Source organism: Gadus macrocephalus, chromosome 16 (assembly GCF_031168955.1).
Source record: "Gadus macrocephalus chromosome 16, ASM3116895v1".
In the NCBI taxonomy this organism is placed as follows: domain Eukaryota; kingdom Metazoa; phylum Chordata; class Actinopteri; order Gadiformes; family Gadidae; genus Gadus; species Gadus macrocephalus.
The window spans coordinates 28,164,206-28,177,503 of NC_082397.1; the positions used below are offsets into that span (position 1 = coordinate 28,164,206).

The window sequence follows — 13,298 nt, forward strand, 5'->3', positions numbered from 1 at the left end:
GTCCACATCTCTGAGGATCTCTCTTTGACCCTCAATACCTCTACCTTGATCAAGAAGGCTCACCAGCGTCTCTTCTTCCTGAGGAAATTAAAGAAGGCCCATCTGTCTCCTCAGATCCTGGTGACCTTCTACCATGGCACCATTGAGAGCATCCTTACCAACTGTGTCACAGCATGGTATGGCAACTGCTCTGTCTTTTACCGGAAAACACTGCAGAGGGTGGTGAAAACTGCCCAACGCATCACCGGTTCCTCACTTCCCTCCATCGAGGCTGGCCAGAGCAAGCAATGCCTACGAAAGGCGCGCAGCACCAGCAAGGACTGTTCCCACCCCAACCCTCCGGGAGGCAGGTCTCTCCGGACCCGGACAAGCAGGTTCAGGGGAAGCTTTTTCCCTGCGGCTGTCACCCTTCTAAACTCTATCCCCCCTCCCCCCCCCCCCCCCCCGGGATACCCCACACACACCAGTGACTGACCCCCCCCGGCCATTGCACTAGTCCATATTAGTTGACTGAACAATTATCCTCTACTTGAATTTACATATCCCCTGTATCCAAACCCATAGTACTCTTTGGGTAGTATTATATTTATTATATGCTGCACTTTCTGTACCTCTATGCTGCTCTTATACTATTCCAATCATGTACACACTGCACCTTACTGCTCTTTTGCACTTCTGGTTGGACGCTAAGCCTCATCTTGTGGTCTCTGTACTTGTACTCTGCACAATGATAATAAAGTGAATCCAATCCAATCCAATTTCACCCAAAAGTGATAAAAAACGAAGTAAAACTTGTCCCCTGCTCAGCCATCGGATTTCTGTGTGTAGCAGCAGGTCACCATATTCTGCTGACATCTCCTCCAAAAGCACCTTGAATATCCTGTGCTGTTTCGCTTTGAAGCGGATGCTGTTGATGATTTTCACAACGGGAGTCATCACATGCTCAAAGCCGATCACTTTTGCAGGTTAACGCCTGTTGTTTAATGATGCAGTGGTAATGCAGAATTTTTAGGAAGTCTGGGTCACCTTTAGCCTGGTCCTACTAGACTCTCGTACTTCATTTCATTTGCACAGAGTGTCTGGACCCACTCAATTGACTAACGTTAACTCACTTGAAGGCGGGTGTCTGTTGAAGTTTAAAACTATTGGATCTGCCCAGTGCCACTCTGGATCTGCCATAACCAATCGCTCACGTTTGGCCGGGACGTTGTGCGCAGGCTGTTAACAAACCAAACACTGTGCGTGAAGATGTCCGTCAACGAGAGCTGACTTTAACATCATTGTTCTCAGCCACTCCCTCTGTTTGCTGATTGGACGCACAAAAATTGGACGGAGAAAACCCACTGATATACCGCAGACCCAGATGTAGTACTGGAGGGAAATTAAAATTGAGCGGAAGTACTTAGGTGGGCGGAGCCGGGCTAGGTCACCTTTACAGTGAGCGAGGAAACCTGCATGTCGGCCGATCATAGCAAGAGCCCCGTCTATAGTCACCGCTACCGGCTTTCCAATGGTACCTTTTTCTGTACGAAAAAACTTCACCGTGTTGTAAACTTCAACTCCCCTCGTAGTTGTCTTTAAGGGCAGTAGTGTAAGGAGTTCTGCATTTGTGGAGAAATCTTCAAACACCATCCAGATATAGACCGACAGCTGCGCTTTACTGCTGTAGTCTCAGTCTGAAAAGGCCTTCTTCTTCTTTATAAGAAAATGTGTAGCGAGGCTTCGGTTGCTTTTTGGGAGTTTTTCACCGGCCTGCTGCTTTCCCAAAGCTGCCTTTAGCTCAAAGGCTTTTTCTGCCCGTAGCAAGCTTCCCGGTGGGTAGGTAGCATTGTAGCTTTCGTGTGTAGCCCCGCAAATGAGAAACTCTGGTTTATTTTATAGTAGTAAAAATTTACTCTTCCTCCCATTCACTGTGAAAATGAAGTTCTCTTTCTTTTTTCTGCCATGTTTTTGGGGTAAGAAGGCGCATTCAGCTCACGCACACAATACTCACCTTTGAACTAGAATAGGTCAGAGTTCGACTAAACTTATCTAACTAAACTTCATGCATTGTACAAATATTTGTAATTCTTTTATTTTTAAGATCTTGTCATTTTGATATCAATATAAATGCATGTGTGATTAAAAAATTATTAATGAATTTTTTTGGACGGAGCTCACTGGCGAGTTGTGCTATTTTTAGAACAGGCCTGCGGGCGCCTCATATGGTCCGTGCGGGCGACCTGGTGCCTGCGGGCACTGTGTTGGTGACCCCTGATATAGATGTATTGATAATATGTATAGATATGCTAAACATAAAATATCTAGATCTAAAGATATACAGTATATATATTTATATAGGCCTATATATATTTATATAACATATATATATATAGGTATACTAAATATAAAATATCTATCTATTCAATTTGAAGGTTCCATTATCAGGCCACTTCAACTCTTCATGCACCAGAATATCTCTCTCCATAGTAATGTCGACGATAGTCGGTTGTACCTTCTTCAAAACCAAATCAACAATGCAACCCTGCAGTACTTGGGTACTGCGAGCTTACATCCAAACATATATATATATATATATATATATATATATATATATATATATATGTTTATGTATAGTATAGAATTACTTCTGAGGTAGTAAGTAAGGACACACCGTTGTTCACTCCTTACATACTGGGTGTTTCTGTGTATGTTGGTCTCACCTCTGTCTTCCATAGATGGCCGCAAGGTGGTCATGTAATCTACACACTGAGACACTGACACACACACACACACACACACACACACACACACACACACACACACACACACACACACACACACACACACACACACACACACACACACACACACTCTCTTAAAGACAGGTATGACAGTTGGTATTCGAACCGCCTCTAAAATATCCTCTAAAACCTTTCGTTTAAACTGGGAGCATGCCTATATTCCCACAGCCCTATGTCCCCACGGCCCTATGTCCCCACAGCCCAATGTCCCCACAGCCCTATGTTCCCACAGCCCTATGTCCCCACAGCCCTATGTTCCCACAGCCCTATGTCCCCACAGCCCTATGTTCCCACAGCCCTATGTCCCCACAGCCCTATGTCCCCACAGCCCTATGTTCCCACATTTCTATGAGATTTTTCAAAATGAGGCCCTATGTTCCCACAGCCGGATTTTTTTTTCTTGAGCTCAACACCGCTACTCCAGCATGGGGTTACTATGGAGTAACAAGCCCTCATACCGAAACTCACCTCCATGAGTTAGTGCAATTTAGACACAGCGCACATTTGACTTTCTATAATTATTTAATGAACAGTACAAATTCAAACAATCTAAATGAGTAAAATTTATGCAGTTCACTTAAAACTGGAAAGCCCTCTAGTACTTTTCAACCTTTTATGTGCCAGGAACAGATAATTGCTTAAGAATACTGCATTGAGAATGTTGTAAGCAGATGTTAACAGCTGTTACAGCTGTGGGCCTTTAACTCCTTGCCTGTCATTAAGAAACAATATGCTGTGATCTGGTCTAGTCTAGTCATCAACAGAATATTAACGGGAGAAATTTTTATTTTGGCGTGACATTTCTTGCATGTGTGTGAGAGAGTGAGATTGAGGCTGAAAGCGTGAGTGTCACGCCAGATGCGTGAGAGTTGGCGACCCTGGGGGTCGGTCCTTCTGCAATGCTTTTTCACAAAATATTGTGGAACAAAATTACTCATTCATTTACTATCGGGTGGGAGGATTAGGCATAAATTGAAGGGTAATGTACGCACTTATTGTACACACTTAATCAACATTACACTTATTCATAGTACTTAATTGTGTAACATCTGCATTAGCTGCTAGCATTGCTGTACACGGGGAATGGGTTAGCCTAGCGATTGTTAGTACTTGCAATTGGCTCTATGAACATATTTACTGTACTGACAGCGATATATTGTTTCACTTCTTATGACAAATGTACTTGCAAGTCGCTTTGGATAAAAGCGTCTGCTAAATGCCCTAAATGTAAATGTAAATGAACACAATACCTAATTTTGAAAATGTCCTAGAAATGTGGTAACATAGGGCTGTGGGAACCTAGGGCCTAATCTTCTAAATAATCAGTTACACAAAATCCTTAGTAAAGTGGGAAAATAGGGCTGTGAGACCATTGGGCTGTGGGAACATAGAGCTGACCCGTTAAACTATTAGGCCAAGCTAAAGTTTAAAAAACTCAGCAAATCCAGATTTTACAGATCACTTGACTCCATTCTAACTTTTCCAGAACAATGCATGTCTTGCTGGCAAAACACTTCTTAGTGAGTAGATATTTGGTTCAGCCTCTGGCCTGCAGCCTGCCTGCTGACAGGAAGCTGGAAGCTTGCATTTAAGCTGCGGAAGCTAGCGTCCCAAAGCTTTCTGGGACCCAGGCTATCGCTTGGGTTGTCCGTTGGTGGTGTGTTGTTCACGTCTTTGTGTGTTTGCGTTAACGTTGGCCCTGATTAACATAGCAGACTCTTTATAAAATAAATACTTGTAACATGAATAAATAAGATGACTGAATTGTGTTCTGGTTGTTGCTTCTTTAAAGGGCTTTGAGGTGTTCGGGTTCAGTCTGGATGAAACCATTTCGGCCGGTTTTCAGGTGGTGCTGTTTGATGCCGTCACCTGCTGAATTGGCCTTCCTATGTGGTGCAGACCTTCATTAGGACTTCTAACGAAGCACTAACACGTGCTAATGTTAGGTTACATTTACATAAAACTTGCGACATTGATCTCCTTTAGCAACAAATAAAACCCTGGAACAGTGATGCAAACTTTTTCTAATTGAGAAACTGGAAGTTAATAAATCATTTACCACTCTCCTATTCCTGTTAGCTGGTTATGTAGAGCGACAGTGTTTGTTATATGAAACACTTTATTAACACTGTATTAACACAGTGTTAACAGTCTATTAACCAGTCCCTCCAGGATTTCGCGGGCCATTTGCAGCCTAAAATGGCTGATGTCGCGTGAGCTTTTCCAAAAAGCTGCGATGAAAGTTGCAGTGTTTTTGAGGTTTTCGTTGCGATTACAGTGCGAGAGGAAGTGAAAGTTGCGATTTTCCTGACGTTAAATATTAAGTTATTACTGCAATTTTCCCCGAGTAATTTGTTGAATATGAAGTTATTACTGAAAAACACATTAATTAAAAGAACAAAAAACACTGAGAATTGGTCCTATGAATAATTGATTCATGATTCTTTCCACGCTGGCAATTTACTTGGATACAACAGCCTGTGTCATAGTGATCTGACTCGTCGTCTGACGTCCTGCCTGCAGTTCTGCAGTTCTGTAGTAATGTTTCGCAGTGGCAAATGCTTATCATTGGAAGATTTATGCTTATGTTCCACCACAATGTTGCATGCAGTGAAAAATAATTTTCCCCAGCTTTCATGTAGAATACCAAGATACTGCTTTTTCGCAATCTTTCGCAGTTATTTTGGTCGTTAAGTGTGAAACGTTGGACGCGCACATGCTGCATGAATGCTTGAATCACTTGAACGTAGTAAACACGGAAGTAAGGCGGAAGGTAGTTTGTCGACGTCAGTTCAAGACTACGCCACTGATTGGTCAAATTTGCAGGAAAGTTGTGGTGGTTGTTTAAAATTGCGAAACCGCCCTGAATTCGCGGTGATCGTTGATGTTGCGTTGAAGTTGCAAATCGCAACATCGCGAAATCCTGGAGGGTCTATCACTGTATGATCACTGTGTTAACACTGTATTATCACTGTAATAACACTGTATTAACACTTTATGATCACTGTATTATCACTGTATTGTCACTGTGTTATCACTGTATTATCACTTAACACTATAAGTGATAACACTGTGTTATACTGTATTATCACTGTATTATCCAACCCGGTATCACTCGATTTCGTGCTCATGCTCACGAACGTTACTCTATTGAAGGAGAGCACGAATGTCCGACTTTTATCGTGCTACACCGAACGAAATGTAAACCCATGCATTTTGTATGGGAGCATTTCGTGCTGGACTAAATGAAACGAGAGGGAGACAGAGACAGAGACAGAGACAGAGAGAGAGAGAGAGAGAGAGAGAGAGAGAGAGAGAGAGAGAGAGAGAGAGAGAGAGAGGGGCTTCAGAAGGTCGCAGATTTTCAGATGTCAGTGTTGTTCCAAATTGAATACTTGGTGGTGCATTTACCGGAGATGACGATCGGTACTGCCACCGTGGCACATCACCCGCTTTGAACGGTGAACCATTTACACCTAGCAGCTATAAAGAGCTAAAAAGCTATAAAAGCTATAAAATGACTCCATTAATGCAGGCTATGTTGTTCCAGTAGCCTTTTTTTTTTTAGAGCTGAGCTGCTGGCTCAGCCTGGCTCCGCCTCTTCCGCTGCGTAGCTAAGATTTTCTACGTGAAAAGTGTACATTGTTCCACACTCAGCATTTTGTCCGTATGAAGGGCACCATCTGGGTCCTTTCTTTTTTTCGCCCAATCGCAATTGGAACCTACGTACTCAAACTAAGTAAAGTAAGTAAGGGAGGTATGGATATCAGAACACACCCCTGGACTTCCTGACAGACAGATCACAGGTATTGAGAGTGGCCAACCTCACCTCCTCTGCACTGACCCTGAGCACTGGAGTCCCTGAGGGCTGCATACTCTGCAGCCCTCAGAGGCACCCTGTACACGCATGACTGTGTGTGTGCCACACAAAGCTCCAACGCCATCCTTAAGTTTGCAGACGACACCATCATCCTTGGTCTCATCTCCAACAATGATGAGACCGCCTACAGGGAGGAGGTCAGGGACCTGGCGCCACCCCTTCTGAATCCTCTCTCTCTCTCTCTCTCTCTCTCTCTCTCTCTCTCTCTCTCTCGTTTCGTTTCGTTTCGTCCAGCACAAACATAGTCTGAGAAACACTCCCAATCAAAATGCATTGGTTTACATTTTGTTCGGTGTATCACGAAAACTTTGTTTTAGTTTTTGAGGAGGTCTGCCACAAACATTTGCAATTTTGACATACATAACTAGAGGGTGCACTGTACTCTCTGCACACACCCCTTCTGAAGCCCCCCCCTCTATCGATGTCTCTCTCTCATTTCGTGAAGTCCAGCACGAACAAAGACTGAGAAACGCTCCCATTCAAAATGCATTCATTTACATTTCGTTCTGTGTAGCCAACCCAGTCGCCAAGAAAAAACGTTGACGGTGTACGTTTCCATGAACACTGGAGACGTACTATTACAACGTAAAAACAGCGTGTTATACCTACAGTATCCACGCGTGCCGCTGTGGAGGCGGGTTTCGGGGTTTGGGTTTCACGGCTTTCGCGGCAAATTGTGGACACGATTGTTTAGGGGGGGGGGGGAGGTAGACTGTTGTTGACCGGGGAGGGTGGGGGGGAGACACGTTTGTTGAGGGGGGGACGACGACACGATTGTAGGGGGGGGGGGGGGGGGAACACGTTAGTTGAAGGGGGACGACGACGACGACACGTTTGTTGAGGGGGGGGAGACACGTTTGTAGGGGGGGGGGGGCACGCTCGACAACGAGAGTTGGTTTTTATTGAATGCTCGACAACGAGAGTTGGTTTTTATTGAACGAGACATCAACACGGAACAGCTGCACGAAACGATGGTCACGTCACTCTCGGTGACGGTGTCGACAATAATGAACACACGAACAATGTTAATAGAACAACACACAACCACATAACATCCCGAACCCATCAACCCCACTTAATCCTAACAACAAAACAAGTTAACAAAAGCCCCATTTGTCAACTGACAACCCCAATTCCCAGAATCCCCCGCGGCACCGGAACACGGCGTAGCTTATATTAGTCTTTATTATCCGAATGGGAAATGCAATATTTTAGGACCGATTCACCGTTAAACGTGTTTCTAATAACATTTCTAGCGAGAAATATACTTTTTACTTGCATAATCTTCAGTCAGTGATTGTGTCTGATCTTTAGTTTTATAGTTATTAGGATTTGATCGGATCGCTCGCATGTTTCAACATCAGGTTGTTAGGCTGCTTTCGCTAAACTAGCAGCTCACGTGCTTCCTGCGTTTGTGTTATTAAACTGTTACTTTATGTAACTTTTAATGATATCATCTTGTTAGAAACACGTATATCTGAGAGGCAACCCAGTCGCCAAAAGCATTCGTTGACAGTGTACGTTTCGTGAACACTGGATTACGTCGCATTTCAACATAAAATAGCGTGTTATACACACACACGCACGCACACGCACGCACACGCACGCACAGACACACACAGACACACACAGACACACACAGACACAGACACAGACACACACACACACACGCACACACGCACACGGTGCATTTCGCTGCTAAAACAACAACAACAAAATATTCCCTCAAATATTATTACTAAAGAACCGTTTTCCAAAGAACGAAATGTAAACCAATGCATTCTGAATGGGAGTGTTTCTCCGATTTTTCCATGCTACACAGAACGAAATGTAAACCCATGCAAATAAAGACTTCATGGTCATAATAATTTAAATATCATTAATCTCCGTGTGTTGGGTGGTATTCTATTTTTTTCAATGGGGCTGGTGCCGCCTCCTTTTGACCTTTTGACCCCAGACTTCTGGGGGAATAGCTGAATCAATTCATTAGTCAATCAGAAGCATGTAAATATCTTCCCGGTGGCGTAGGAGAACGAACAAGGTGTCCTTCAACATCTACAGGCGATTGCAACGGTGCCACACATGAGCATATTGAAACATGTTTAATGGTAGTAATTAGCTGTCGAAATTGGAGGCCTTAATCAATAATGAGCAGCTATTGATTTGCTTCCCGATAAAGAATTGTGACAAATGACATGTTATTTAGCATCTACACGTTGAGCTGAGTCCAATGACACCAAGCATGACACTCTAGCTAATGGTAACATGTATTTTACATGGTACACCTAGGTCTAGGACATGATCTCGGTGTAGCAAGAGGGCGAGCTTGATCTCATTGGACTCAGCTTAACGTGTAGATACTAATTAACATGTAATTTGTCAAAAATCTCCATCGGGCAAATCTATAGCTGGTCATTATTGATAAAGGCCTCCAAAATTGACAGCTAATTACTACCCCGAAACATATTCAAATAGGATCATGTGTGTTACTGTTGCAATCGTCTCGAAACGTAGATGTCAAAGGACACCTTGTTTGCCCTGTTGCACGACCGGGAAGATATTTTCATACTTCTAATGGATTGATTCATATTTTAAGGTTCTCGGAGTGAGACTTTAAGCGGCTGCAGCAGAAGTGTTGAGACGAAAGATGATATCAAGACATTAATAGAATATTCCCATTCACATTATGATTCTTCGTCATAACATCCGACCAAACATCCTTTACATTCACCGAGCGAAGATTATGAAAGTCCAGGCCCCCCCTTCCTGCACTCGGGGTCCGACCGGGCCAAGTTTCGGTGCGGGGGTCCCAGTTAGGCCCTAGAATATGGTATTCAAATTTCACGGCGGTAGGACCTTCCTATCTCAAAAACTGTTTTTCCACCACATTCTGAACCATTAGGTCTCGCAGCAACACTTCTGAAGGGGCTTTGTCCAAATGACAGTCCATTTGGGAAAACTTTTTTTCTCTATGGGCTAGAACTACAAATCTTGGATATGTCGTTCTCGGGGCCCCGGGAAATGTGTGTAAACATTTTAGCATCCCTATCTCGAAAAGGCCGGAAAAGGGGCGTGACCTCCAACAGTACAGTCAATGTACATAAGACAGAGGTTAGTTTCTAGGCCCCATTTTTTGAGGGATGGAGGTGTACATTTGTGGCTTAATGTGTGTAGACACAGCTGGCCTGTGGCCACGTCTTTGAAGTCTGGGGTCAAAAGGTCAAAAGGAGCCGGCACCACGCCGCTTATGAGATAACAAAAAGTGAATCTGTATTTCTCTCATAACATTTTGTCATTATTGAAGAGAGGCCTGATTCTCAGATATGCATGTTGGACTGTTAGGGTATAGGTCTGGGAAGAACTTCAGGCCAAAATCTTGCAAGCGAGCCGCTGGGTGCAGGTGCAACGAGATGGAGCACTTGCTGTGTCATTTCCTGTAGGGCTGGAGCCACAGGTTGAAGCGTATGCGCCCTTTGAAACCCCCTTTGATATATAAGAGACCCCAAGGTACAGTTTACTTAAATGTTCTCGCCTCAGTCACCTATTGCATCACTTCCTTTAGGGCTTCAGCCTCCTAATTGATCATTGTAGTATAATTGAATGCCCTCTTTCATATTATATGATACTTCCACCACTGGGACGTGGCAACAACTCTCCAAATCCATATGGGGAGGGGGGGGGATGCTTTTGGACAGTAGGGGTGTACACTAGACATAAATAGGAAGCAAACTCAGGAGAAGGAATGACCTCTCACAAATATTTATTGAATAAATTGTTTCAAATAACCCTGCCTCGTTAAATCAATGAACTTGGTGTTTTGCTTTCAAAAATAGGTTATAGAAGAAGTCTAAACTGCAGAAAATAAAAACATCCAAGCTGCCTTTTAAGGATACCTCGGAATATCTGTCTATGTTTTAACCGTCGGACCCCAGTTTACGACAAAAACAACACAATTTACGGCAGCTCCTTTGCCGCGTGGTTTTTAGAGCCATGTAAGGATTAGAGGGGGCGGTCGATAGCAACCACCATAGCAGCATGACGGTCAAGTGACTGGATGCAGCCCCGTTGAAAAAAATAGAATACCACCCAACACACGGAGATTAATGATATTTAAATTATTATGACCATGAAGTCTTTATTTGCATGGGTTTACATTTCGTTCTGTGTAGCATGGAAAAATCGGAGAAACACTCCCATTCAGAATGCATTGGTTTACATTTCGTTCTTTGGAAAACGGTTCTTTAGTAATAATATTTGAAGGAATATTTTGTTGTTGTTGTTTTAGCAGCGAAATGCACCGTGTGCGTGCGTGCGTGTGTGTGTGTGTGTGTGTGTGTCTGTGCGTGCGTGTGCGTGTGCGTGTGTGTGTGTGTGTGTGTGTGTGTGTGTGTGTGTGTGTGTGTGTGTGTGTGTGTGTGTGTGCGTGCGTGTGTGTGTGTATAACACGCTATTTTATGTTGAAATGCGACGTAATCCAGTGTTCACGAAACGTACACTGTCAACGAATGCTTTTGGCGACTGGGTTGCCTCTCAGATATACGTGTTTCTAACAAGATGATATCATTAAAAGTTACATAAAGTAACAGTTTAATAACACAAACGCAGGAAGCACGTGAGCTGCTAGTTTAGCGAAAGCAGCCTAACAACCTGCCGTTGAAACATGCGAGCGATCCGATCAAATCCTAATAACTATAAAACTAAAGATCAGACACAATCACTGACTGAAGATTATGCAAGTAAAAAGTATATTTCTCGCTAGAAATGTTATTAGAAACACGTTTAACGGTGAATCGGTCCTAAAATATTGCATTTCCCATTCAGATAATAAAGATTAATAAAGAACACATTCACTGACTGATGATTATGTAAGGAAAATGTACATTTCTCGCTAGAAATGTCATTAGAAACGCGTTTAATGGTGTATCTGTCCTAAAATATTGCATTTCCCATTCGGATAATAAAGATTAATATAAGCTACGCCGTGTTCCGGAGCCGCGGGGGATTCTGGGAATTGGGGTTGTCAGTTGACAAATGGGGCTTTTGTTAACTTGTTTTGTTGTTAGGATTAAGTGGGGTTGATGGGTTCGGGATGTTATGTGGTTGTGTGTTGTTCTATTAACATTGTTCGTGTGTTCATTGTTGTCGACACCGTCACCGAGAGTGACGTGACCATCGTTTCGTGCAGCTGTTCCGTGTTGAAGTCTCGTTCAATAAAAACCAACTCTCGTTGTCGAGCATTCAATAAAAAACAACTCTCGTTGTCGAGCGTGCCCCCCCCCCCCCCCCCCTACAAACGTGTCTCCCCCCCCCTCAACAAACGTGTCGTCGTCGTCGTCCCCCTTCAACTAACGTGTTCCCCCCCCCTACAATCGTGTCGTCGTCCCCCCCTCAACAAACGTGTCTCCCCCCCACCCTCCCCGGTCAACAACAGTCTACCCCCACCCCCCCCCCCTAAACAATCGTGTCCACAATTTGCCGCGAAAGCCGCGAAACCCAAACCCCGAAACCCGCCTCCACAGCGGCACGCGTGGATACTGTAGGTATAACACGCTGTTTTTACGTTGTAATAGTACGTCTCCAGTGTTCATGGAAACGTACACCGTCGACGTTTTTTCTTGGCGACTGGGTTGGTGTAGCACAAAAAACTTGTTTCAGTTTTTGAAGAAGTCTGCCGCAAAAATCTGAATTTTTGAAATACATAACTAGACGGTGCAGTGTGCTGTCCGCGCACACCCCTTCTGAAGTCTCTCTTGCTCTCTCTCTCTCTCTCTCTCTCTCTCTCTCTCTCTCTCTCTCTCTCTCTCTCTCTCTCTCTCTCTCTCTCTCTCTCTCTCTCTCTCTCTCTCTCTCTCGCTCTCTCTCGCTCTCTCTCTCTCTCTCGTTTCGTATATAGTCCAGCAAGAACATAGTCGGAGAAACAATCCCATTCAAAAGGCATGCGTTTACATTTCGTTATGTGTAGCACTAAATAAGTCAGACAATCATGCTCTGGGACATGATTCAATAGATTAACATTTCGCTAAATCGCGATACCGGGTAGGTATTATCACTGTGTTAACATTTTCACTGAATTATCACTGTATTATCACTGTATTTTCACTGTATTTTCACTATGTTATCACTTCAATAACAGTGGTTGAACAAGCAGCTCCTGGTGTCCAAGCAGAGAGGATATGCACACAAACAGAAATACATATCTTACCTTGTCACTGTGATCGGTGGGACAGAAGCACACCACGTCTGTAGTCACGTCTGTATGAAGGACTTTTCCTCCACAAAGCAAACTAATCTCTTCTAAGCTACTTACCCTCAAACCACCCACCCCCTCTCTCTCTCTCTACTCTCTCTCCCTACTCTAACAATAGCTCGCTCTACCATTAACCTCTCGCTCTCCACTCTACTTAACTGTTTAACTCTCCACTCTCTTCTCTCTCTCTCTCTCTCTCTCTCTCTCTCTCTCTCTCTCTCTCTCTCTCTCTCTCTCTCTCTCTCTCTCTCTCTCTTTCTCTCTCTCTCTCTCTTCTGTGTTTCTACCATGAACACACACTGTTACACAAAGCTCCTTATCTGACTTTAGCTACACACACACATAAACACACACTAACAGATCTAAATTCACACACACTAAAGCCCAC

The 13,298-nt window shown here is 43.8% G+C and overlaps 1 protein-coding gene across 5 annotated transcripts in view; it reads right to left on the reverse strand.

Moving 5' to 3' along the window:
* Positions 1–13,030, reverse strand: part of mpp4a (MAGUK p55 scaffold protein 4a) — an 80,819-nt gene extending 67,789 nt beyond the window's left edge. The window contains exons 1-2 of one of the 5 annotated variants that reach the window (XM_060076426.1): positions 12,866–13,029; positions 2,703–2,756 (exon numbers count right to left, since the gene is read on the reverse strand). In XM_060076426.1, coding sequence (XP_059932409.1) covers positions 2,703–2,736 — 34 coding nt within the window. In that variant the 5' untranslated portion in view covers positions 2,737–2,756; positions 12,866–13,029. Of the gene's footprint in view, positions 1–2,702; positions 2,757–12,865 lie in introns of all 5 variants that reach the window. The other 4 variants (XM_060076423.1, XM_060076424.1, XM_060076427.1 and 1 more) reach the window with 4 other exon arrangements.
* Between the last annotated feature and the right edge of the window lie 268 nt (positions 13,031–13,298).